General features: G+C 41.7%; 1 protein-coding gene across 24 annotated transcripts in view; it reads right to left on the minus strand.

The window, feature by feature from the left end:
• The window catches only part of dst (dystonin), a 108,739-nt gene that overhangs the window by 65,915 nt on the left and 17,420 nt on the right, over positions 1–25,404 (minus strand). For 18 of the 24 annotated variants that reach the window (XM_034609552.1, XM_034609565.1, XM_034609566.1 and 15 more), the window contains 25 exons: positions 22,011–22,072; positions 19,728–19,817; positions 17,877–17,981; positions 16,604–16,681; positions 14,902–14,994; positions 8,427–8,593; positions 8,122–8,234; positions 7,861–7,967; positions 7,643–7,762; positions 7,161–7,256; positions 6,942–7,069; positions 4,378–4,471; positions 4,124–4,278; positions 3,574–4,036; positions 3,337–3,465; positions 3,092–3,169; positions 2,821–2,982; positions 2,433–2,537; positions 2,151–2,246; positions 1,925–2,050; positions 1,678–1,830; positions 1,437–1,591; positions 1,225–1,351; positions 918–1,101; positions 40–197 (listed from right to left, as the gene is read on the minus strand). In XM_034609552.1, the coding sequence (XP_034465443.1) occupies positions 40–197; positions 918–1,101; positions 1,225–1,351; positions 1,437–1,591; positions 1,678–1,830; positions 1,925–2,050; positions 2,151–2,246; positions 2,433–2,537; positions 2,821–2,982; positions 3,092–3,169; positions 3,337–3,465; positions 3,574–4,036; positions 4,124–4,278; positions 4,378–4,471; positions 6,942–7,069; positions 7,161–7,256; positions 7,643–7,762; positions 7,861–7,967; positions 8,122–8,234; positions 8,427–8,593; positions 14,902–14,994; positions 16,604–16,681; positions 17,877–17,981; positions 19,728–19,817; positions 22,011–22,072 (3,344 nt within the window). Of the gene's footprint in view, positions 1–39; positions 198–917; positions 1,102–1,224; positions 1,352–1,436; positions 1,592–1,677; positions 1,831–1,924; positions 2,051–2,150; positions 2,247–2,432; positions 2,538–2,820; positions 2,983–3,091; positions 3,170–3,336; positions 3,466–3,573; positions 4,037–4,123; positions 4,279–4,377; positions 4,472–6,941; positions 7,070–7,160; positions 7,257–7,642; positions 7,763–7,860; positions 7,968–8,121; positions 8,235–8,426; positions 8,594–10,978; positions 12,073–14,901; positions 14,995–16,603; positions 16,682–17,876; positions 17,982–19,727; positions 19,818–22,010; positions 22,073–25,404 lie in introns of those variants that run through there. The other 6 variants (XM_034609554.1, XM_034609555.1, XM_034609570.1 and 3 more) reach the window with 3 other exon arrangements.

A 25,404-nucleotide genomic window follows, 5' to 3' on the forward strand; every position in this document is an offset into this window, starting at 1 on the left:
TTTATCTTTCAAAATGATTACAGATACGCAGATGTGTACCTCGTGCTCCGTGATGCGCTGGAGACTCTGCTCCAGGTCGTCCCTCTCCAGTGGTGTGCGGATTTGCCTGATGAGGTGTTCTTCGTGGGCCTCCAGATGCATGCGGAAGTTGCGGATTTCTGAGATGTAATTGTTGTACACCGACTCCTCGTGTTCCTCTGTTAAAGAAATCAATGTTTATATAAGAACCTAAACATTAGAACATAAAATATGTTTGTGATCCAAACATTGAAAATACACATTTAATATATTTTTTGAAAGCTGCGGATGTAAATGTTTGCCTCCATCTGAAAATCACAACTATTTAAAAGGCCATCGATAAAACAATTGCCTTTATCATACAGACTCACACATTAACTGACAGTAACCCAACTTCACCTCTAGGTGGCGTCATTATCACCATATAAGGCCAAGTAAGAGCTGTTGCAATGAGACTGAGTCACTGGCACTTTCTACACTGCCAAGATGAAGTCATACACACATTAGGAAAGTGGACTTCATAAGATGAGAACGTTCAAAAATGGGGAAGGGTACTTCCCCAAGCTTACTTGTAATTGATCATATCTCTGTTTTTCTACACATATCTATATAACATCACAATATAACATGAATTCTGTATTTCTCTTCTCAATATTAAAATCTATTTGAAACCCATTACGAACTTCCAAGTGTTTGCTTTGCTTCACAGCAAAAACAACCATCTCTTAAGAAATTCCTCTTGGTTCAGCAAAAGAAAAAAAAAAAATTACATAATTCTAAAAGGTATTGACTTGGGGCTTAAAAGGCTTAAAGAGCCGTGTGTTTCCCTCGCGGCGTTGTGTTCGATATGCATCAGCAGCTCGTAGTTGGGAGGCACAGGAAGGGGATCAGAGCCTTGCCTCTCTCTGCGGATCGGAGCAGTCCCTGGTAGTACTCCTTGCAGGCGGCGACTTCTCTCTCTAGCTGGGCGCAGTCTGCCACCGTGAAGACCTCGGACTCCTCGCTGTCCTCCAGGAACTCGTCGAAGTGGGACTGCAGGTTGCTCAAGACCTGCTGATGCTCACCTGGTAGCATGGTCTTTATCTGAATTAGTCGGAGAGATAAAAGTGGAAATAAGACACATATACGTTGCATTTCTCTTGGAATGACAATGAAAAATGAGTCTGATTATCATAAATGTTCATTAACCGAATAAGTCAAACATACCGAGGCCACGTTCCAGTTGCGGATGGCTCTTATATCAGACATGAGATAATGCCACGACACCACACTCTTCATGTTGATGTGGGAGTGGTGCCACAGCGCCAGGACATTCTGGAATAACTGCTCAGTTCTGCAGGACAAACAAAAGCAGCATGAATAATGTCTCATCACCAGAACGTTTGACTCATGAGTTCACTTTGCCTTTAAGATCTCACCTAGTTGCCATATCGACAGCCTCTCTGTTGGGCGGAGGCACAGTGAAACAAACGGAGGGCACCATGGCCTCATTCCCTGCCGGGTTGATGACCTTCCACTTGGCCCGGTGAGAGTTGTTGGCCAACACACACTCGTCATCTTTGTAAATGGTAATCTGAAAGAGTTGTGATACAGACACAGCTTAGATTTTGTAGGAAACTTTCAAATTAGCAGAACATTTAATGTGGCGTACGATTGTACCTCTATTTGACGATAATCACAGATGGCTTTGACGGGGATGGAGGATCTCACGGGGCTCTCTGGGTTCCTGGGTCTGAGCTGCACGATGTTTTTGGCCCTGCCCACTAAACCGGCTACGGTGCTGCGGTACTGAAGGAGCTGCTCTTTCTCATCCTACAAACACACAATATCAACACAATGCGTTTCTTTCCTTTATTTACCTCGCCCATGCTGCACCTACACACTTCATCTCTTTTCATCAGTTTACCATGGACTCCTGAACGAGGTCCTCCAGTCTGTGCAGGCTGCTTGTCCGATCACAGCTGTACTTCCTTTGAATGGCGTCTTGCAGGTTCTTAAGGTAGTCAAGGGACTCTTTGGCATCACTGAAATACTGCACGGGGGGGGGATAATGACAAATTAGCCGTGTCTCCTGAATGCATTTCTGCATTGACACAAACATTTTTTTTTATAATAAAATCGCAGAAACTCACCTCGAAATAAACAGCATTCTCCTTGAGATGCTGCTCTACACACGAGCAGAGCTGTAGGACCCAGCTCCACTGTGTCTGCATAGCAGCTCTGTACGCCTGGAAGGAAAACCAACACAAACATGAGTCCAGGTGTAATTGCTGGAAAATTACGAGCTGAAACAGGACATTGCAATCGTTTAATCCCAGTGGCGGCTGTACGCAGGGTGGAGACACTGTACCCGGTCCAAAATTTAGAATCTAATTGTCGTACTGACCGCAGAGAGACAACAAACAGCGGCTTACCTCAATAGTTATCTTAGCTGGGTGGTTCTTGAACATCAGGCGTTCTGCCTTGTCCTGCACAGACTTGATCACCTCCTCCTTTTCTTCCAGCTCTCTCATCAGGTCCTGTACGAAGACATTAAGCTGAGTATCTCCAGCCAACACTCCACCCTATCACACATTATCATGACCTGCCCCACACTGCTCAGTATGGAGTTAATCGTTCAGGCTACAATGCACAGACAAATCCCTCCACTAACAAGACTGTGCGCAGCTCTGCAGAAGCTTAGCCTCTACAACCAACACAGCTGTCTGAACAGGTCCTTGTTGCTCTGTCTGCGTGGAGGATTTAACAGATTACTGTTGATTAAATGACTGTTAAAATTAAAATACACATAAAATGGCTCACAGCGTGGTAGTCTCTTTTCTTGGAGATGTTGCCGGTGCGATCGCTCCAGTCGAAGGCGACCTCCTCCTCCTCCTTCTCGTTCAGCCAGATGAGCTCCTGAGTGGCCTGCGACACGAAGTCGAGCAGGTTCTCCAGGTGGCTTTGCCGCTCTCTCGAACAGCTCTGAAACAAACACTCCATGTGTTCAGACTACAAACAGCACGTAAATCGTTGCATTTATAAAGCATTGCAGATTTTGGATTTTGACTGTTGAGCTCAGTGGATAACTTACCAATAGCCTCTCATACTGCTTTTCTAGTTTGTTCAATTTGTCTGAATAGCTTAGCTTCAGGGGAAGGGTCATCTGAATCTGAGAAAAGAAAAATATGTTTGTTTTCTATTAGTTTTCTCTCAAGAAACTGATTAACTAAATCAACATTGAGATTATTATTTAGATCATAGATTATGTTGTAGTTATTACTATTATTTATGTTTCTACATAAATTTGAAGACAGATAGAAACTCCAGAATCCTTACTTCACTCAGTTTGGCCTCTTTAAGACTCATTTGAAATTCTTCAATGGCTCTCTGTACACTTATGTGGTTCTCTAAATGTGTTTTCACACTTGGCAAATCGGATCCCCACTCGGAACGGTCCAGCTGCACCTTTAAAAAGAAAAAAGAAAGAAGGGAAAAGAAAAATCAAATATTATTATTATTATTATTTTAAGTGTGCCAACAGTACATAACAACAAACTGATGTGGACGACTCACCTGCATCTCTTCCACCCAGATCAGGAGGTCCTGAACATATTTCACGTTGACCTCCTCTTCTGTCATGTTGGGGTCGGCCAGTGAGGACTTCAGTAAAGGCTTGCGGATCTGCATTTGTTTCAAATGCCTGAGGCTGCCGGGATCCATGCCGCCACCGCCGCCACTCCCCATGTAGCTCTGGACTGAAGGAGTTTGCATGCCGGGGGTCAAGGCAGGGGTGAGGCACGGTGTAAGGCTAGAGGTGAACATGGACCCGGGAGTACCTAACCCCCCCGGGGTGAGTGCAGGAGTAAGGGCTGGTGTCAGGTTTGTGCCGATGTTCTGAGAGAAGCCAGAGTTCAGGCTTTGCGTGATGCCCGAGATCATCATTTTGGTTTGCTCTGAAGTCAGGGTGCGGCCTCTGCTGTACACCGACGAACACTCGGCTCTCAGGGTCAGCAGGTCGTCACGAAGTTTTGAAACCCTGTTTAAAATAAGGCTTGATTAAATTAGTCGTCTTAATATTTAAGAAGTTTCTGTGTGTTATCATACAGGGGGATCTACTTTGTACCTCTGGACTAGTTGATCTGCAAAGGGGAATTTGCCGTCCAGGAGAAGTTGGATGTCCACCACTTGTTGTCGGAGGATATTCTCACACTCCAACAAGTAGCCAGCGATCTCCGCTTCATGGAGGAACTGGATTCCAGACTCAAGACGTTTTGCATCCTTAGCCGAGACAAAAAGAAAAGAGAAATAACGTGGACTCAGTATATTTGTCATGATTTATATATATATAAAGTCAAACAGAGCTTGCACAATACTCACAGACTGTAGGGCTGCTCGTGCCAACGCCAGCTTGTCCTCCCCGTTAACGCAGTCCCGCTGGACTTTGTTGGCAATCTGCTGCAGCATCTCAAGCCTAAAAAAAACAAAATGAGGAATGAACTTCAATTAAAAATTTTAAAAAAGCTTCACAAAAGTCAAACTCACACACTGCAAACCTCACCTGGATCCATAGTTGATGTTGTTATTGAGAAAAACTGAGCTGTTGATTTGTAAAGGTTCAGCGTAAACACTGTCACTGGAGCCATAGCTGGTGAAGCTGTTGTTGCTAATAGACCTGATCCCACTAAAATAGGCCATCCTACTTCACCAGTGAATCGCTGCGTCTCATCCACACCGTCCCTCTGTGCGGACCCCAGCCTCCAACCCAGCTTTTTAACCCGAGCACTCGCAACTGAGGGAACAACTTTCAACTTTCTCATATTTATAGCGCCGCGGCCAGGTGAGCGGCATGTGAAACGAATCCCACCCTGGAATAAAATGCCGCCCTTAGGGGGATAAAATCCACACAGCAGGTTGGGACACAGCTACACCTGCAGAAGAACTGATATTGTATTAAACTGCTGCGATTGCTGTTTCTGCCAGTTTTCACCACACCCAATATTAATATTAGGTCTGATGTGGTTTTAGGCCGTGAAGGCAGGAGAGGAGAGGCGAAGTATCGTTGACAGAGAATTTCCAAATCCATCAGATGACATTTGAGTTTCCTTGGAAATAAGATCTACTCTGCAAACAAACACTGATGGAAACAGAAAGCCAAGTTCAAACACTTGACTGAGCTTGCCATTAAAAAGCTGTCATACTATTAAATATCAGAAAACACCTAAACTCAAACATGCTACGACATAAAATCCAGCTATTCATGTTTCTGTGTTTTTAAAGTACCTAGAAAATAAACTAATCATGGTTTCATCCCTGAGCTGCACAACATAAAAACACCTCTTTAAGTGATTAGCTATTTCATCATTACAAGATTTATTTAAGACCTGTCGAATCCAGTTTTGCAAATCATCCATGACAACAGCAGGAAAAAATTCAACCTTATCATAAGCAGAGTGTGATCTTTGGCTGCAGTAAATCAAATCCAGAAAGCAAAGCGTATATAACACCTCATAAAAATGTTGATATAAACCACATCATAGAGCACAGCGGCTCCGCGAGGGGCTTTCTGCTTTAATAAGGAAATTCACTCTCTGACATTAACACGATCCTCCAGCATCTGGGCTCACTAGAGACATTGTTTAACCTGGAATATGAAACCTGTGCACGCCAGCCTCGGAGAGTGTTATGCTGACCCATGCAGCATCTTTGCTCCTTTATCTAAACAACTTTCCCTGCGATTGCAGCACACTTTCCACATTTCACAGTTTGGATCCCACTGTGTGGCCTCAAACACAAACATTTGGTCAAATGAAACACCAGCTTCAGTTCTAATAAAATAGTGTCAGTTAAATAGTGACTGCTAGAAGACAAATAACCGAGAACAGTAGGATGAAGGGCTGTCTGAAACAGGCAATATTAGCTCAGGCCCCCTAAAGGCCCACTTTCTTCTCAGTGGCTGCGGATGGGCAGCACATGCAACAGTTGTGAGCACCACCTCATCCTCCAATCAGTGTGGAAGTTCTGACTATAAAGTTAAGTAACCAATAACAAAAACTGAGAAACAGAACATAATATACAGATTTGTAAGCCAGAGTAAATGAAATGCCTATAAACTAGACTCTTTTCAGAGACTGGGCCTAAACATTTTCTGGAATTTGCCTTGGAGGAACACAGCGGGAGATTGTCGGGGCCAGATGTGTTTTTCCAGAACATTCAGGTGAGGGATGGCCCCTGGGTAGCACATGCAGGAGGCAGGACATGACATATAAATTCCACTGCGGAAAGCTCAGTGTTTTTGTTTTCAGCACATTGACAACAGCGTCAGCCCTTCTCACTAAAAGCTCTCGAATCTTGTCGTCAGCGTCTTCTACGTGTCTGGCTTCTCCTTTTATCCTATGATATATGTAATTTTCCAGTTTTGGGTCTGTTGGGTGTTAGATAACACCCACTCACTCCCATTTTTGGCAAGTTCCTGCTGTATTCTCTCATGGGCTTACTCTGGCATTTTCCAGACATATTACTAAGAGGCTGGTGAGAAAAATTCCAGAAAATGTCTGGAGCAGCTGACTCAGACATTTGTGTTCTCACATTCAGCCTCTTCGGACGGTTTCAGGAAAATGTCTGGACTTCAGAGCATGTCTGAAAGAAGCTATAGATTGTTTTGGGAGAACGATCTGTGCTTGAAGCAGATAACCGTAAAAAAAGAAATAGAAAAACAGTTTGAACCTGTTCAGAGTAATCTGACGCCTGAGCACTTGTCTCACTACATACATGTATGTTTATCTTAATCAAAACTTCCGCAATGTTTGATATGAGCATTTGACCTTGTAAAATGATGTATGATGGAAAATAGGTACCCCTTTAAAAAGATGATTAGTACTTTGAATGACATCATGACGGCCCGGGCCAGATAAAGCGTTAATATGCTGAGTGGCTCTGCATACCTCTCCACCTCAGGCCTCAGGCTCTTCTCCCTTTCCAGCATGGCAACGATCAGTTTACCCCATTCCTTCTCCACATCGTTGGGGTGATGCCCCGCGGGTAACTGGATGCGTCCAAACTCAATCCACATCTGGCAGAATCACCACAAACACATATTATTACAATGTGCAAGAAGACACAGAATCGAAGTAACAAGCTCTGTCGTTTTTTCATTTGCATACCTCCAGCATTTGGTAGAGGTTTTCGATTTTTGTCTTGTCGTTCTCTTTCAGTGGGATTTCGTGTTCTTTAAACTGCAGATACTGTGTGTAAAGTGCCTGTGAAAGAAAGCAGAGGTTACACGGAAAATGTAGCATTAGAATAAACATGAACCAGGAGGAATCTCTAAATATTTGTCCATACTCTTGTCTTTTATTCTAACTGCATATAAGTGCCTTTACTGCCAGAGTTTATTGACGTCTTGCAGCAAATGGATGCTGCTGCTGCTGCTCTCATATCCATCAATATCACTTCGAGCCTCAGGTACAGCAGATATATATGTGGACTATTTGAAGCAGGTAATTATCCTTCACCTCTCTCTCACATTATATGCCAGTTCTAAATGAACACTAAATTCCAGCTTATAGTTCCAGTTAATAAAATTAAAAATTAATAATAATGACTAAGATCTACAAAGTGATGTTTATGTGCAGGGGTGTGATACCTTGATTTCCGCAGGGTTGTTGGGGAATGATCTGTCTGTCATTACGACCACATTGTGTTTGATCCACTGGCTGAGGTATTTGATCATGTTCTGGTACTCCACCCATTTGATGTCCACTTCCTGTTCGGAGCAAAAACGTCAACATCATCAATAAAGGTTTTCAGCACTTTCACTTTGACCGGGAGGAGTTACCGGTGGGCCGACGCCAATCGACTTACATTAGGGCTGATTCCATCCACGCCGTCGGGTACTTTGGGGAAGGAGTCGTACAGCATGGAGATGTACGTGATGACTGACTTCTCGTCGGGACACTGAACATCCACATCTGATGAAGGAAGTAAAAACCAAAAGGTCACAAATGCAACACATGAGCCATACTCAGAGAAATGACTCCTCAATTCTGATTTCAAGATGTCAAAAAAGTTTTTGCGGGGTTTTCAGAGGCAAATCGAACATGACAATGTGTGTAGGAGTCTTACCCTCGGGGTCCAGCAGACTGGCAACCCCCAGCTGTTCAGCTGTACAAAACGCGTGCTCCAAATTTGAGCGGTTGCTTTGTGTCGACACACGACTCATATCGACCAGGTCTGGTCTGCAACACAAAAAGACAGAGAGAGAAAAAGAGAATTGTCAGGCAGCCATACTAAGGGATACTAACAAAACACAACACTGACAAAACAAGGAATTAGAGCTGAATGATTAAAATAAAATCATGGTATAGAGCCAATAACACCAATATTTTTTATTCCATTCAATTCACCAGCAAATGTTCTACCTATATTACCTGTATTTATGAATAATGGCGTTAAACAGCCTCCCATCCCTCCACGAGGTTGTGAAGTTGTCACATCGTACACCTACGTAGCCGTCAGTTATCTGCCTGGACCAGAGCAGCAGCCTCTCCTTGGCTGTCATGTCCTCGGACTCCCCTGTCACATGGATCTCCGAGATCTGGCCCAGGTAGAAAAAGAAAAAGGTGTTTTGAAAATGCACCAACGTTAAACATGCAGTGAAGGAAAATAGTGCGCAGTCAAAGGAAATCTAACCTACAAACCTGTAATGAACTAGTAACACAAGGAAATGTAACACCACCACACAAACAAGCAAAAACTCAACATTTTCCCATTAATAATGACAAATATGTATTTTGACAAGAATCAGAGGATCCTTATCCAATGCATGATCAGCCCTGTTCGTATTTGACACATGGAAAATGTTGGCAGGCTAGAGGTCGAGATAGAGCTATGTAATAAATCACCTAATAGCTTTTCAGTGTATGAATCAGCTGTAGAGTAGAACGGTGTAAAACAAACAGTGCCACGTAAAACAGGTCGAGTTCAAGTTTTCTTTGCACACTGTGTTTTAAGATCATTCATGAAATCTTAGCAACACACTCTTTAAACATTGATTCAAGGCTTATTTCCCTGTAATACACACAAACAACCAGAAATAGTCTGTTTCCTGTATAATACATCGTAAGAAGTTTGATTCTATTTTTAACAACAAGAAAGCAGCAAATGAACTGAGGATAGCTACAAGATGAACATGAGGCATAAAAACAATGAAGACGAAAAGAAAAGCAAAGCCAGAAAAAACCCACAAGGGTTGAAACTAACTATTACTTTCATTACTGACTCATCTGCCAGTTTTCTGTGAATTAATCCAAAAAGTTAAATTTGTTCATCAGAATTTCTCAGAGCTCAAAGTGACATTTTCAAATTGCTTATTTTATTCAACCAGTATTTCAAAACACACAGATATTGTATTTATTATCAGGTACGACAAAGAAAAGCATCAAATCATCACATCTGAGGCGGTGATATCTGTAACTATTTGGCATATTTCTTGCAAAACTCCTTTCATCTGTCAACTCAAGTAATCGACTGATCTTCAGAGCTCAACACACAGCTCAGACTCAACAAGCACCATCCTGAAGCAAACACACAATGAAAGAATCCTCCCACATTCTTCCACTATAACACAGAAAACATCATAAATGATCTAAAGCCAAAGAAACAGCATTGATTTACTCCTTTTAGCCCAACTGGATCCAGAACATAGCAACTGGGGAGATAACTCAGACTTCCTTAACAAGGGATGGAGTGGACAGGCCGGTACAGTCTCAACCTTCCTACAGCGCACTGAGCATAAAAGAGCTGAACCTAAAGAAATACATTTTCTGCTTTGTCTGGACAAAATGAGGTTTCCAAACCACACCACAATTTAAAAAAATATACAAAAGCCATCATAGATCCAAACATTAAGAGTTTATCTTGCTGAGAAAATGAATGCACAGTGTCCTGTTAATTCACTGCCTAAATATATTTGTAATTATCAACCTGATGATTTCAGAATAATCATTAAATCCACAATCATGTCCTCTGGAAAAAAGACCAGCAAATGTTTTATCATCAGCACATTTTTAGAATGTCTTTCAAACAAAGTCCAGCAGCCATTCATGCACAAAATGTAAAGATAAATACCAAACATAAGCAGCATTAGTGAGATAGCTATTCACCCATCCATCATCTGCTTATCCTTTTGGGTCATGTGGGGGAGCTGGAGCCAATCACAGCTGAAGGTTTTGACCATTAGGTAAGAGACGGGCTACATCCTGGAGAGGTCGCCAGGGTCGACACACAAAGACGATCAACCACATTCACACCTATTGTAAATCATCCTAACCTCAATATGCATGTGTTTGCACTGTGGAAGGAAGCCAGAGTAGAACAGGCAACAGAGCTAACCACCGCACCGCCCTAATTAATATAATAATGAATATATGAATATTGTATATTATATATTGTAATACAAGCCAGTTGTGTTCTGAATGTACTCAACCAAACCAAAACCAAAACAGATCTTACAGTAAGCGCTAACTTTGTCTTTGATGTTTGTCAATTATTACTTAAGTAAAATTAAAATAGCTTATTCTTCACCAGAAAGAGTCACTTTTCCTTTATATATATATGAATAATAGTTTATTTGGTCAAATACTGAAGTCAACATGTCACTGTCCTTACCCGTGGTGTAAATATATTAAAAAATATATGATTGCGTGTACATGTGTGATCACAGACAGAAAACACCACAATGATGATGTTATGTTCAGCTTTACAAATTATGGACCAAACTAACGAGGTGTAAAATTAGGTAATGAGTTATTTTGTTTGATAAAATAAATAGCTTGTTTATTTTAGCATATATTTTCCCAGTAGTGGTTTACGCCAATGATTTAAAACGGTGTTCAAATTACATTATATACCAATCAAACCCGTTATTGCTGTATCATAAATCATACAAGTAATTGCTGTAAATGACACCTTCTCAGTTTACCTGTTGGGTGAGAATAGGTTTGGCAGGAGCCGGGAGACCAGAGCAGGTGTTGGCCCTCCGTCTCCTCCTCCTGTGAGCCTGAGAGCCCCATATAATCTTGGCAAACGCCTCCTCACTCCCGGGTCTGTCATTACCCCTCAGAGTTCGCAGCATGTGCTCCACTGCTCCGAAGCTCACAGCCCTCCTCAGCTGGCGCTGCAGCAGCTTCTTCACAAGCAGACCATCCTTAGCCGAGACGCCTCTGGACGCCGTGTTAATACAACGGAGCTTTTCTTCGACGTCCAACTGCTCAGAGGAAAACCTTCCAAACCGGTACGCCAATTTCTTCCCAAGAGGTTGATTGTCAGAATCTCTGAGGATTAAAACCGGTACCAATCCAACATAGACACCTTTGCTGATGCTGCCCTGCCTGGAGAGATGTTCCTCCACCTCTGGGGGTTTAACCAGATTCTCCTCTGTGCTCCCGTCTGGGCCATTCTGAAGCTCTGCACTGCCACAGACAGCTTCACTACTTGTAATGGCTTCACTTCCAGGACCCCTGAGAGGTCCAGCAGACTGAAAGTCCCCAGATTTCCTCTTCTTCCTTTGGAAATAGCGGCGACCCTTGTGCTCTTTGGGCTCAAGGTTCAGCGGAGCTTTCTTGGGGTCGACATAGCATTCTTCTTTCGGGCCTCGAACACAGCCACAGATGTTTCCCATGCCTGACGGGCACAGAGTCTCTCCCCCATCGACAGTGTCAAAGCTGCTTTCAGGCAAAGTATCCAGTGAGGGCCGCTTGATCTGAAGAGCCACAATCCGGCTGACAGGAGGTCATTTTCACGCAGCGCACCAGGCAGACGATCGGAGGTGACAAACAGCCTGGCAGCCAGACATAAACTTTCGCCTCACCCACAGCAGAGTTGGCGTTTTCCTTTCGTTGACTCCCACACACTCCCAGCTGAGAACCGGTCAGCCTCTCTCTGTCTCTCGCCCTCTCTCACTGCACGTCTTGCTCGCTCGCTCTCTCTCATGACTCTCCTCTGACACTGGAATCCTTTCTGACCTTTGAAACATTTCTCTGGCTTCGCTAATCCAGCACAAACACCATAAATGCACACACAGACGTGGCCCCACGTGCTCGCAGCCCTCAGCTGAGAGCGAGAATGACTTGTGGACAGACCTGTTCCGGGCTGGTTAGTCAGCTTTGTCTAAACAGTAAACGTGCACGTCACAGCCGCCCCTTAGGTTTCCTAATATTTGTGTCTGTGATGAGGGAGGGGGGGGGGGGGGGGGGGTTGTGGGAGGACAAGGTTTAAAAGGCTGCCAGCTGATGACCACCTATTATGCTGTGAGAAGTTTTGGCTCAGCAACTTTGGCTCCATGAGCCAGACAGAGTCCCGGTCGGTGAAGAGGGCTTTGACAAACAGAACGGCGCGGGTCAATGAGAGCGGCAGGAGCAGGGGGCAAAGCCGAGCTGGACAACAAAGTGCTCCCACTATGTCTATTAATCAAGCCGCACACAATGGCAGAGCCAGAGTTCCAATGGTTTAAACAAACGCTATTATCTGAGCAGATCACCACCGCCGCAGTTCACAAGGGGGCAAATGCTCCGACTCGGGCTAGGAAGTGAGTCACCCTGTGAAAGCCATCACCATCAACAAATATAGGCTACCACTGCCTGACAAACTGCAGCATGGGCCCACTGAATCTATTAAATTAAATATCATAAAGAGGAAAAAGCAGCATGTGAAAAAGTGCATATGTATAATGCCACCACACGGCTCAACTAAAAATAACTATCACCGTGAGCTGACAATATTACAACGTCAATGAAGTTTCCCTGAAGGTCAAAGTCACCTGACAGCCACAGTTCAAACTCCTGCTGCTATTTATGACCAGCGTATGGTCAAACTATCAAACAGTGATATAACTGCAGTATAATATAGTGTTAGTACATGTTATACTTACATAAAACTGTGTCTTTTAACAGTCAATATGATTTACAGCATTAGTTATTACAATATTTTTCAACACACAAAACACAAAACTTCGCGTTTTATTTCCAGACTGCTGCTGGCCTCAACAAAAAGGCCCGGGACCCCATCACTGCGCCGTGTGAATGCTAAAAACTTACCTGTGACTGTGAACTCACTGTGGCCAATAACGGTCATAAGGTGCAAACACTCAATTACACATATCTAATGTTCGTATTGTACATATCTTTTATTTTTTACTTTTAGTTTATTTTTATTTATTTTTTTTATTTATTTTTTTTATTTATTTATTTTTTATGCTCAGCTCAAACATCCCACAGCAAATTCCTTGTAGGTGTAAACCTATTCGGTAACAAAACCCGATTCTAATGACTGAATGAACACGAGTGAACCATGGACCTGTGTTTGAGTAAATGCAGAAACTGCAGAAACTGCACACGGGGACAGTTGCAGTCAATCAGGGCAAAATAAACAAGCACAGATACATCTGATAGCAGTGCAGTGTCAACAGCTAACACAAACACTGAAATCCAGTGTTTTTGAGACCACGTCCCTGAATGCAGCGTGGTCCAGTGGAGCAGCTTTGTGCAATGAAATCAACCCTGTTATAAAAGCATGACCAAACAATGGACAGCATCTGAAATGCAAACCCTCCACAGTAAACCAGCTTCCAGGAACAGCTCACTCACCCTGTCAGAGCTCATTTATATGAGTTAATATAAAAAATATTTGCCTGCGGATATAGGAAAAGCATGTGTCCTCAGAACAAGACAGGAACTGATCCAGAAACTTAGGCCCAAAATTTTAAAAACACTGTTACGTTCATACATGTCAGTCTGCTGTCAGTCGTGCTGATATATTAACGCCAAGTGTGTGCACGGTGACTGAGTGTCCTGCTACTAAATCAAGAGGAAACAGGCCTGTTGCTGCAGGAGTAAAAGCTCGGGGGCTTGCGTGAGACTGACTGCAGCAGGTGTTGTTTTTAGCATTGATGCTACCTGTCAGCGTCCAAGCAAAATTATATAAACTAACTCCCCTTTTATTCAAAGAGAGCATTTCTCAGACAGATGCCTGCTTGTTCCAAAATACAAAATACTAACTCATTACAATTTCAATCAGAACTGTTTTGGCTATATTCCTTGCAAATACTGAGCCGCGGGGCATGTGCCAAAGATATTAATAATTCAATGCAAGACGGACAGAGAGGGAGACATAGTTTGAAACGTCTGCACTTTATTGGATTTTGGGTAGATATTGAACTTTGGTGGACACCTGGACACTCCTGACGTGCACACACAGACTGTCCCACTTGACAGGATTGGTGTAAAATGAGAAGTGCTCCCAGAGAGAACAGTTTTTGAGCAGATTCAGAGAGCAACAAAAACTTGGAGCCAAGAGCACACAACATCACGACTATCCAAATGGAAACTATTTTTTCTACTGTAATAAAAAACAGTGGATAAATAGTCTTAAGAAAATAATGAATTACATAAAGAACAGCATGTTTCTTTTGTGAATACCAAGCTACTAGGTGCTACCTCAAGTCACAGCTTGAGCTGAATCAAACATGATGTAAAGTAAGTCAGATAAACACTGGCATCACATCACTATAATCCCCAATGAGTAAGAGCTATTACAGCATTCAGGATGATGTGCACTGCACAGCTTTGACACCTTGTGGTCAAAAGTAGAAACAATCATTTTATGGGTGGGAGCTCAGTTTAAAAGCATCAATTTGGAGGCTGTTTGACATGAAGTTACGTCAATAACAGGCAACACAGATGTTTTTCTGTTGCCTACAAACACATGTTAAAACTCTCAAAACCTTCATCAGTAACATCACAAATGAATTTAGATAATTGGTTATAGTCCACTTTCTGGTTCATAGATCATCTTAATTATTTGGCTGTTAAAACCATTACAGTTTCCAAGACATAAGTTAACACTGACCTGAAAGTGCAGAATTATGGTCCAGATCAGCCCCAGCGTCAGTTTCGGGTTACCGTCTGTGATGTCATCATTCCTGATGTTTACGAGTTTGACCTGGTGACAGAAAACATATGATTAACACGTGTTTATTTACAATAAGTGTACAAAACCTGCACCAGTTTCAAAATAATGCTATTTACCATCACGTTTTTGTGTGTTGCATAAAACAATAAATGCCTGTTAACAGTATGGTGCTCATGTTGCATCATATGCCTATTGTCTAACACCCACCACAAGGTGGCACAATAGTCATTATATTATGTGACAGAGAACTGTTATGGTTTTCACACTGAGGCGTGTGAGAGAGGATGGATATTTGCTACTAATTCAATGGTATGAACCTTCCAGGACTTCTTCATCTACCACATATCAGCGAGAAAAATTAAATAACATCCTTCAAATAAAGCATGAAACAGAAAATAGAGTGAAAATAAACAGATTCCTTCATTCCTCTGATTTCAGCTCATCATCTTTAATAAACGTGATCAATCAGCTGCAGGGTGAGATTAAACATGTCTTTCTACAGAGGATGTGTGGACGTATGTCTGTTTCTGTCGTGGCTAAAAACAACAGAACAACTCATTTGTTGACCATGTGTGAACCCTTTGTCTCGAGCCTTACGTCACATCTGGCTGTGGCTCAGCCAAGCTGTGTTCTTCATGGCGTTCTGACAGTGGCGGGGGGAGGGGAGGGCAATCAACGCTTTTGGAAACCCCACTGATGGGATTCGTGGTCAGTCGCCAATCCTTAAACGCTGCCATTAAGATTTTGTGGGAAATGAGCTGAATGAAACAACGTGAGATGCTGGAAACTGTAAAAGCAGAAGGTGAAATGTGTGTTTTGTCTATTGCATTACTGACTGCAGGCTGATTTCCAGCAGTCTAAGCTTTGAAAGGTTAATGACAATGATCGCTCAAATTTATTCCAGTCTGGAAACTCGCAGGGCGCTCGGAGAACTAATATCACCACCAATGATGATTGGCCACATTATCACTGTATTGCATTTACAGAGACATATACAATGTACACACACATTTTCAGTAAACTGCTCATATTAAACACAGTCAAAATATCAAGGGATATTTGATACTGTAAACTACCTGAATAAAGATCTCCCCCTAAAAATACGTATTTTGATTCACAAAATCCAAAACATTATCAGAATCAGCACATAATTAAAAAAAATCTGTTCATAGGTATTAGGACGCTACACATGTTTGTTTGTGTATTTTTGTTACCTCCACCTAGGAGGTTATGTTTTCATCAGCGTTTGTTGTTTTTCTATTACTTTGCACGATTTCTCAAAAACTAGTGGACAGAATAACACGAAACATAGTAGAAGGATGCAGTATGGGTCAGGGACGAATCCATTCAATTTTAGTGTGGATCAGGATCAGGGGGCAGATCCAGATTCAATTTGTTCAACATTGCGATATCGGTGGTTTTTCAATATTTTAGTTGATTTCTCAGAGAATAATTCATAGACCTTGATGAAACATAATCATCAGATATGTTTAAGGGACTGATATTTACGAGTGTGCGCAATTTGATGCAGATCCCCCAAAAAATGGAGTGGATCTTGGCAATATACTGTAAATAAATTCATAACGGGACCTGGTGGAGGTATGCACTAGGGTTAGAGAACATTGGGATGAATTCTCACCTGCCGCCTCTTTAAGTAATCCAGCGCTATTTGTACATTCTGGAGTCTGTGGAAGCGCATCCTCCCTCTTTCCCGAGGCTGTGGACATAAAAAGGAAAAAGAACAGTGTATGTTAATCAGGTTCTTCTCTGAATCAGAGCAAAAATGACTAGAGTGATTAACAGCAGAGAGGACAAAGGACATGCTTCTAGGTTCTTACCCGCTGATCTGGTGAGGTTATCACACACACACACACACACACACACAAAAAACCTCTACCCAAAGAGTAGCCATTCCTGCAAGTCCACTCAAAATCTGTGCATACTGTGCATATACAGCACCATCCTCCAACATTTTCCACCATTTCCGCCTCCACAATTCTGCTCAGAACATGCTTTAACAGATTAAATAACCTAACCGGCTCAATCCCCCACTCTGCAGCCAGAGGTGCGATTAAAATATGTTTACATTCAGTTTATCGTGCTGTAAAGAGTAGTAAAAGAACTCAAACTATGTCATGTCTCCTGGCAAATCCACGTGAATGTTCAGGGGCCACGACATGAGGTTATGAAATGGAAAATGCACTCAAGCCAGGATGCAGCAGCATTAGCAGCAGCAAAATGCTTGTGCTGCATTCAGCCGTATCTTTATGCTGATGGTGGGAGGATAATGAAGAATCCTGCTCATCTAAGTAGCAACAACACTTAATAAAACCCACCTCTATTATTCAGTGAATCTCATTATGAAGCCACCTTGAGTCTTCAAAGCAGCCTAATACTATAAAAGCAGCAGATGATGCGGAGGTTCGGAGAGCTTTGATTGTACGGTTCAATGATGCAGAAAACAACTGACATGATTATGAAGATAATAAAAAATGTCCTTAAAAACTTTCTTTTTGATGCTTCTGCAAGGCCATTGGGCAAAATCTCTTATAATTCATCCCAGATACTTGAAAAAGAAAACTTGAGCAGGCAGCTAGGATCATGTGCACGATTCTCTGCATCATCAGAATCATCTGGTCATGAAAACAAAGATTCTGACATCATTTCCTGATCAGAGGACGTAGCATGAATCATGATGCTCCATAGAAATCACAATGTCATCACAATTGGAAAACAGGAAACGTACTCTATTCACTAAATATACTGTAGAGTAGCTTAGATATCTACTAAGTCAATCATGTGAGAAAGGGACAAATCATCCAGTGGGATTGTTTCTACACTTGTGATGAGTGGCCACAGCACGCTCTGAGTTAGTCGGTTACAGGGAGGTGGAGGGGGCGAGCCACACGTACCCCCTTATCATCATCATCATCCACCGTGTCTCCATGCTGCTCAACCGCACATGCTTCTGTCCCACTCACCAACCGCAATGTCTTCAGAAAATCGCGCTCCCTCGGCTTATCGCCCGAAAAGGCAACACATGGGGGAAGAAAAAGGAGGACATGGACACACACACACATACATACACACACACACACACACAGCGGCCAAATCAAAAGGAGGTTAGACAATGGACAGGAAACAGTGAAAGAGTGGAGAAGAGAAGAGGATGTAAACAGAAAATACACAGATACTTAGAAGATGAAAGTTAGTCACATGGAGAGGGAGTAACTGCTGGGGCTCCTCATACAGGGACACATGCAGCAACACTACTGTATATAGTGAAGGAGATAACATAATGTAGCACAGGACTTCACATGGACTTTATCTACGTACTGTAAATATACCTCAATATACATGAAAGAACGACATGTTTACAGAGAGATAAAGAATACTGTAAACAGCCTGCTGAACAACATGCACTTTGGTATCATCTGTCCTGGGCCAACACACTACAGCTACATTCACTGTGCAGCTGTGAGCTCTATATGTGAGGGATTAGACACCATATGATCTCATCAAGAACGTTAAACAGGCCTTATACAACTATAATTACACTACCTTTTAAAGACTGTTTAAAAATCATGAGCGTTTCCTCCTTTTGGTTTAAATAACACATGATTTGGTTGATGTTATTTTTCCACAATCTGTATTTTTTAGGAAATATTTTAATATTTTTGGCTGAATAACAAATGGAAAGCTATCTCTACAGCGCCCCCTGGATTAACACATAATAAGATAATACACCAAGTTGCAAATAAATTTCAATATTTGTGAATGGTTTCCATATCACATTACATTTTCACAGTGGAAATTGGTTAAACAACCACTCCCGTGTTCACTCCAGCTGAGCTTTAATCACTGTAACAATGCAGCTCCCTGCTTGTGACTGGAATATTACTGCAACGCAATTATGATTTTATAGGATCAAACTACGATGCTGGCTGTGCGTCAGGGGCAGTAAATGTTTGTCCAGTGAGAGCTGACACGACTGTTTATACACAAGTGCAGCAATGTTAGTATTCTGAGAGTCCTGAGTTCAGAAACAGCAGAGAACCCACAGGAATGTTACTGACAGCTGTTTGAACATCTGCGCAGATAACATCAATATTAACACATTTCTACAGTGGAATACGTTTGCCACTTGTTAGTTTTCTTCCCATGTGTTGAATTCTTGTTGACTGAAAGCCAATGACCCACTTCTCTGGCTGTATGTACAGGATAAGTAAAGAAAGGCATAACTACACCAACTTATTTCATATCACTGACATCTAGTAATGGCACGGCAAAACTCCTGTGATGAGCACATCATCTAGTTTCACAGATTTCCCACAATTGACAAGGAAGATGAAAAAACAGATAAAACAGATCATTTTGTATGTTTGAAACCTGCATACATTTCATAAAAAGAGACTTTATATGAGTGGGTTTTGGTGAAAGCTGAATTTTACACGCCCTAAACCATGAAATCCCAGGATTCCCTCTTCCCTCCATCAGCCAGATGGGAGAGGGTCAGTGCATTCATTATGTAAAAGTCTGACAGACACAGTAACAGTTCTCTGTTTCATGACAATCTGAATGTTCAGTGTTTTCATATCTCTCTGAATTCAATATTTATAGATCTGCCATATTCTACTTTTACCAAAACATCTTAGGAGATTTTATAACAAAGTTAGTTTGTTATGAGCTGTTGTCTCCTATAAAAAAAAATAAAAGTCTGACCATGAAAATGAAGATAATATAACAAACACGATTTAACTCACCAATGTGTCTCCAGACAGAACCTCCAGCAGTGAGATCAGGTTATGTCCATCTCTCAAGTCTTCGTACAGGTCATTTATATGTTTCCGTACCTACACGGGTGAGAGAGCAAAATGTGAGCACACTGCAAACATCATATTCTTAATAAGTTGTTTATGTACCCAACACTGACATGTAAAGTGCCTTGAGATAAGTTATTTTATGATTTGGCACTATACATTAAAATTTAATTGAAAATTTAATTGAATGTTTTTAAATCTCTGAGCACATTATTATAGCACATGGTATTCAGCCTTCCCTAGACCACATATCTGCTACACTATGTCTGTAAAAAGTATTCTTCTTTTATTCTTATTGTATTATTGCAGATTAATATGTAAATACAAATTTTATTTTCATTTTATTATTACTGTATTTATCTTATTATCGCTACCGCCTGTATTTATTGTGTAATTACATACTTTTATTTGCTAATGGAAGTTCCCTGCCAAGGTTTTTCAATTGTTTGTATAAACGGTGTGACACATCATCATCTTGAGTGATTGAACAACTAGAGTCTCATTTTCTGAAGAACATATTCTTGAGGATTATACCAGGAATGTCCCGGTTTCCGAAACGCATTCATTATAAAACCCTCGGAATATCAGCATATCTTTCAGACACCTTATCTAAGCTCTTGAGGGAGGCACTTAACAACTCCAGTCGTTCCAGCAGGCCCATCTCTCCTTCCTGTCCTAAATACCGCGCCTCTAAAATCACCCTGCTGCCTGCTGACCTGCTTTCACACAGGGCTTTCAACACTGTAATCCCAGATAGCAGCCACAGCTGTGGAGTCAAAATAGACCTGCACCCTTATGATATTGGATCAAGCAGATCCCCAACTATTACTCAGCACCCCTGATTTCTCATGGGCCAAGCGCGTGGCCTGCTGTAGCCTAACAACGAGCCAAACAGTCAAAACCTGACTATCTAACATGTAATAAAAAGGCCAAATCCAACAGTTTCCAATGTTCAACAGGTCCAAAATACAGAGCCTTTGGTTTTTAAACACATGCTGCTGCTCATCTCTGCAGCTCCATTGAATGTGTCATTTCAGAACTGACATACAATGTTATTCACTTCTTTCTTATGCAAAAGTTGTGACAAAGTAGACATCATGTGAAACAGGGTGAGTGACTCTTTCTGGTAGAACTGGAATCACTATGGGCCTCGTGCATCCTTCTAATTGTCGTATTGAAAATAATAAATACCAGGATTTCAGTTTGCAAACATCCCACACAAATGATCAAAAACTATTCACAAGCAGAGCTGATGTCCATTTTTCAAATCATACCATTAGTGTCTGTTGAATCTCCTACCTTGTATATATTTTAATATGACATGAAATGTGTGTGTTTTCTTTTTATTTGGGTAAATCTCTCACACACACATTTGCAAGAATCAAATATGGACTTTTAATAAAAACTCTTCTTGTTGAGACAAAAACAACCACATTTCCATTTATTGACTAAATAGCAACGAGCAGTGACCTGACAAAATGAGCAGCATCAAGCCTTTTTATTTTGAAGAGCTACTTTGGTTTAAAATGTTTGGCTTGGCCACATTGCTGCTGCTGTTCAGTCTGACAAGCCAGTGGCTACTTAAGAGATCAAAGACTCAGGGCCTCAACCAATACATCTACATCAGTATGTCACCTTGATATAAAACACAGAACTACACGCTCAGGCCTCACATACATATATGTGATTTTACTGATAGCCAGAGATCAGTGTATTCCTGCTGCACCAACACTATGATCCCAGGTAAGTGATTCATTTAGTTCTACAAATGCGTATTAGAGACATGCTGATACTTGTCTGCCTGTTTAAGTGTTTCAATAAATTCCTTAACGCAAGTCCGTCTTTCTATTTTCTCCCAGTGAAAAAAACACAACCTGTAACACAACCTGTAGCTGCAGGAGTGAAGCAGCACATGTCAGGCTAAGTGACTTGTAACAAGCTTTAATAATATCTGGGGAGGATTGTTAGCATGTTGGGACCTAACATGGAGAGGGGTAATTGTTATTTCTGCCGATACTTCCCAATGGATTGTTTATGTTAGAGGGAAAATGGAATTTTAACTATAATTTTGGTTTCATCTCCATATTAATTGATATAGGCCTAGTTTTAAAAAGAAGCCATAGCATATGAATACATGAGATTTTTACTTTTACAATTCATACATTGAAATTCTAAATTTTAGATGATAACAGATAGGACACACAAAGAACACACATCAGGTCTTACCTTCAGTAGATGCTGATTTATCCATTTTGTAAATGTTTTCTTCTGCACTCTGTCTCTTTCATCTGAGGAAAGAGAAAGAAAAAGAAAACATGTGAATTTCTGACATTAGCATACTGTTTGGTATCGGGCCAATATATGGATTTTGTTCCTATCTCGGTTCAAAGGTGTGGTCTTTCAGTTTGTGAGCAGGTCGTTATTGATTTCAGGTTCAGATTTTGTAATGCTTTCACTCAAAACCCTGCACTTGCACTCAAATAGCCCCTGCTGTGCTTGGATTTGTTCGGCTTGAACTCAAACTGTGCACTTGCACTCAGATACTCTGTTGCTTGGACAGATTTCCTGTGCTCAAGCTCCCGCTGCTCCAGCGTGAGCGTGAAACATCGGCAGATTTGTCTACTTGTGAGCAAATCTTAATACAGTTGCAAATCTCATCAGATTTTTTAAAACATTCATAATACTGAATGTGCGCACAAATGTTATTGCTACAATATCGGCCCCATAGTTTTTGGGCCTGGATCTCTTTTGGTCATTATTGTCGTGAAGCTCTGCTTTGTGTGAGCCAGGTCTGTATGCTATCTGATTGCATGATGCAATGATAAAAAAAAATTAAGAAAAAAGAAAGAAAGAAAAGACAAGATTAATAGAAGTTTTTCTAATAGCTGAGGTGAGAAATTAAAATTTCCCCCTTAATGATTTGAAGCATTTAGAATTTTATTTCTGTAGCTCAATCCTTTGTTTCCTGTTGCACATGCCGTTCATCCATTATTCATCCATGCATCCATCCATCCATTATCTATGCCACTTATCCTTCGAGGGTCACACTGGTGCTGGAGCCGATCCCAGCTGACATTGGGCGAGAGGCGGGATACACCCTGGACAGGTTTCAGTGTATCGCAGGGCGGACACACAGAAACAAAGATCTATTCCCATCCCCATATGAAGTCTTCAATGAGTTTAACCCTAATCCGCATGTCTTTAGGCAGTGGGAAGCCAGAGTACCCAGAGAAAAAACCCACATTAGAGAACGTGCATACTGTACAGAAACCAAGAGCCTTTTCCAGTGAAGGATGTAATTTCCAGGAGACTGAAATGGAATCACGCTCTCCAAGCATGCTGACCACATAATTTTGTTTCCCGTCACCATAACAACTACACTTCCTGCCACCAGTGACATACGAGAGGCAGGGATGCAAAGGAAATGAAAAGGAAAAAGATGTTTTGAAGAGAAGATACGCAGACTCTTACATTATTAAATATTCTTGCCAATGAATAGCTGATATTTTTGTGTGTCTGTATTTTTCCTGAGGATTCAGTGTCAGAGCAGGACAGAACAGAGCATGAGTCATTTCATGGCCACCACGCCTCCCGGTGTGCCAGACACAACTCCGCTAAGTTATTCTCAAATAACAGAAGAAAACGCACATTTACAAATCGATCACATTTGCAACATTAACTGTCAGCTGCAGGTCGCATCTAGTTCCCTGCTAACAACAACAGTGTGGATGACGATAAGCTTTTTCCTGAACTTTGCCCACAGGATTAACAACACAGTTAACCACCTCCCGTTCATGTTGCTCAAAATAAGCTTTGCCCGAGGAAATCATCATGAGAAAAGCACAGACGCGAGTTATCGCTCAAGGAAACGACAAGAAGCAGTTACTGACCCATGCAGCACATGAGAGTTACCAGGTGAGCCCTATGCTCCCTCTCCATCTTTTGCAGGTATTTCATCCTCTGCACTAGATCCGGGGGGCCGTCAAGAGGATCCAGGTTCAGGTACACAGATGCCGTTGTGGATAAGTGACTGAGGAAGGAGCAATAGTCACTCTCTTCTTTGCTTCCCGCCTGCCTGCCTGCCTGCCTGCCTGCTTGCTTGCTTGCCTGCCTACCAGCCTCTAGGGCAGCCGTGGCTCCTTTTCTCCAGAACGAGTTCTGTCAGGTTTTCCATGACTGCTTTCTGTTTTGATTTTTTTCATGCGGTTATGTGTTTATCTAGCAGCATGAAAAAAACCAACTGAAGAAATCAGTGCTTCTTGTAAAGAGCAAATGAAAATAAAAAGAAGAAGAAAAGCTCCTTGTGAACATGTTGTAGGAAAGTTCCAACTGACTGTGGCAGCACGCAGTTTATTTAAACCACAATTTAAGAGCAACGTTCCCTAATTTGACAGCATGGTAGACTTCATAATGACAAATGCCTTATCATATGTATTACGAACAATGTAAACATGTTTAATTATAGAGTTAAATGTGTAAAGGAGGAAAAATATCACACATTTTCTAAAAATGCAGCCACCAGAAATAACTGAGAACACATGCAGGGACAATGACAATCAACACTATTCATGAGCCGATATCAAAAAATACCAAAAAGGCCACGGCAAGTAATTTGATTCTTAATGGAATATAAAATGGAAAATGGACGTGTCTGGATTGTCATAAAGCCCGAGATGCACATTTCCAGGATGCACAGAGGAGCTATGAGAGCCCTGTGACTCAACTCTCTGCAGACTTTAACATTTAGCTCATCTAAAAATAGTGCATGTGTAAAAGCTGCTGAGAATTAGAAAGTGGGTTGATGTGACAGTCTTTTTGTGTGATGGTCTAAAATAGATCAAGGCCTGACATGAAGCTGCAGCATCACATGGGAGAAGAAGGAGCATCATGATCTGTCAGAATGCTCCACACCTAAAATATAACGAATCAATCAAGTGAACATGATGACCGGAGAAATCAAACTGGCGTCATGCTGAAAGTGTGACACAGCGAGGCACCGTTACCAGTAGAGATGCTGAGTCATCGGTGACGTATCCGTCCCTGTGACTCTACATTACAGCTGAATCACAGAGAGATAAAGTGCTGCTGTCTGGAGTAGGACACCAATTTGGTTTGTACAATCTCTGCTGCATAATATTAAGAGCTCTTCGGGGAAACTCATCAATATGGATTGGCTGGGCAAGTCTTCAAGGAAACTCTCCAGCAGCTCCGAGCAGAGGATGAAGGGATGAAGGCTGACACCAGCATCCAGATGTACAGTCTACTGTGCTTCACATATTACACAGTGTATCGTTAACAGGCATGAAGAACACATCATATCAACATGAGCCAATCTCAGATGGTGACACAGCTTTTCATTATTTCTGGGCTTCATGTCAAAGCTTTAATTCCGTCAGTATTTAGAAACAGAACAAGGAAGCAGCTTTGCTATGAGAGAAGTTATTTCTGTACCTGTGCCTCTCAAAAGCATGACGGTGAGTTTGATAGTATGGTGCCCTCTTGAGGATCTTGTGAGAATAAGAAAAAGTGAACATGAATTCTGGTTTGGTGATGAACTCTCACACTTGTTAAACAGCAGTCGTGTTAATTCGGTGATAAAGCAGACGTAAATATCAGTAGA

The sequence above is a fragment of the Hippoglossus hippoglossus genome, chromosome 15 (genome assembly GCF_009819705.1).
Source record: "Hippoglossus hippoglossus isolate fHipHip1 chromosome 15, fHipHip1.pri, whole genome shotgun sequence".
Classification (NCBI taxonomy): Eukaryota; Metazoa; Chordata; class Actinopteri; order Pleuronectiformes; family Pleuronectidae; genus Hippoglossus; species Hippoglossus hippoglossus.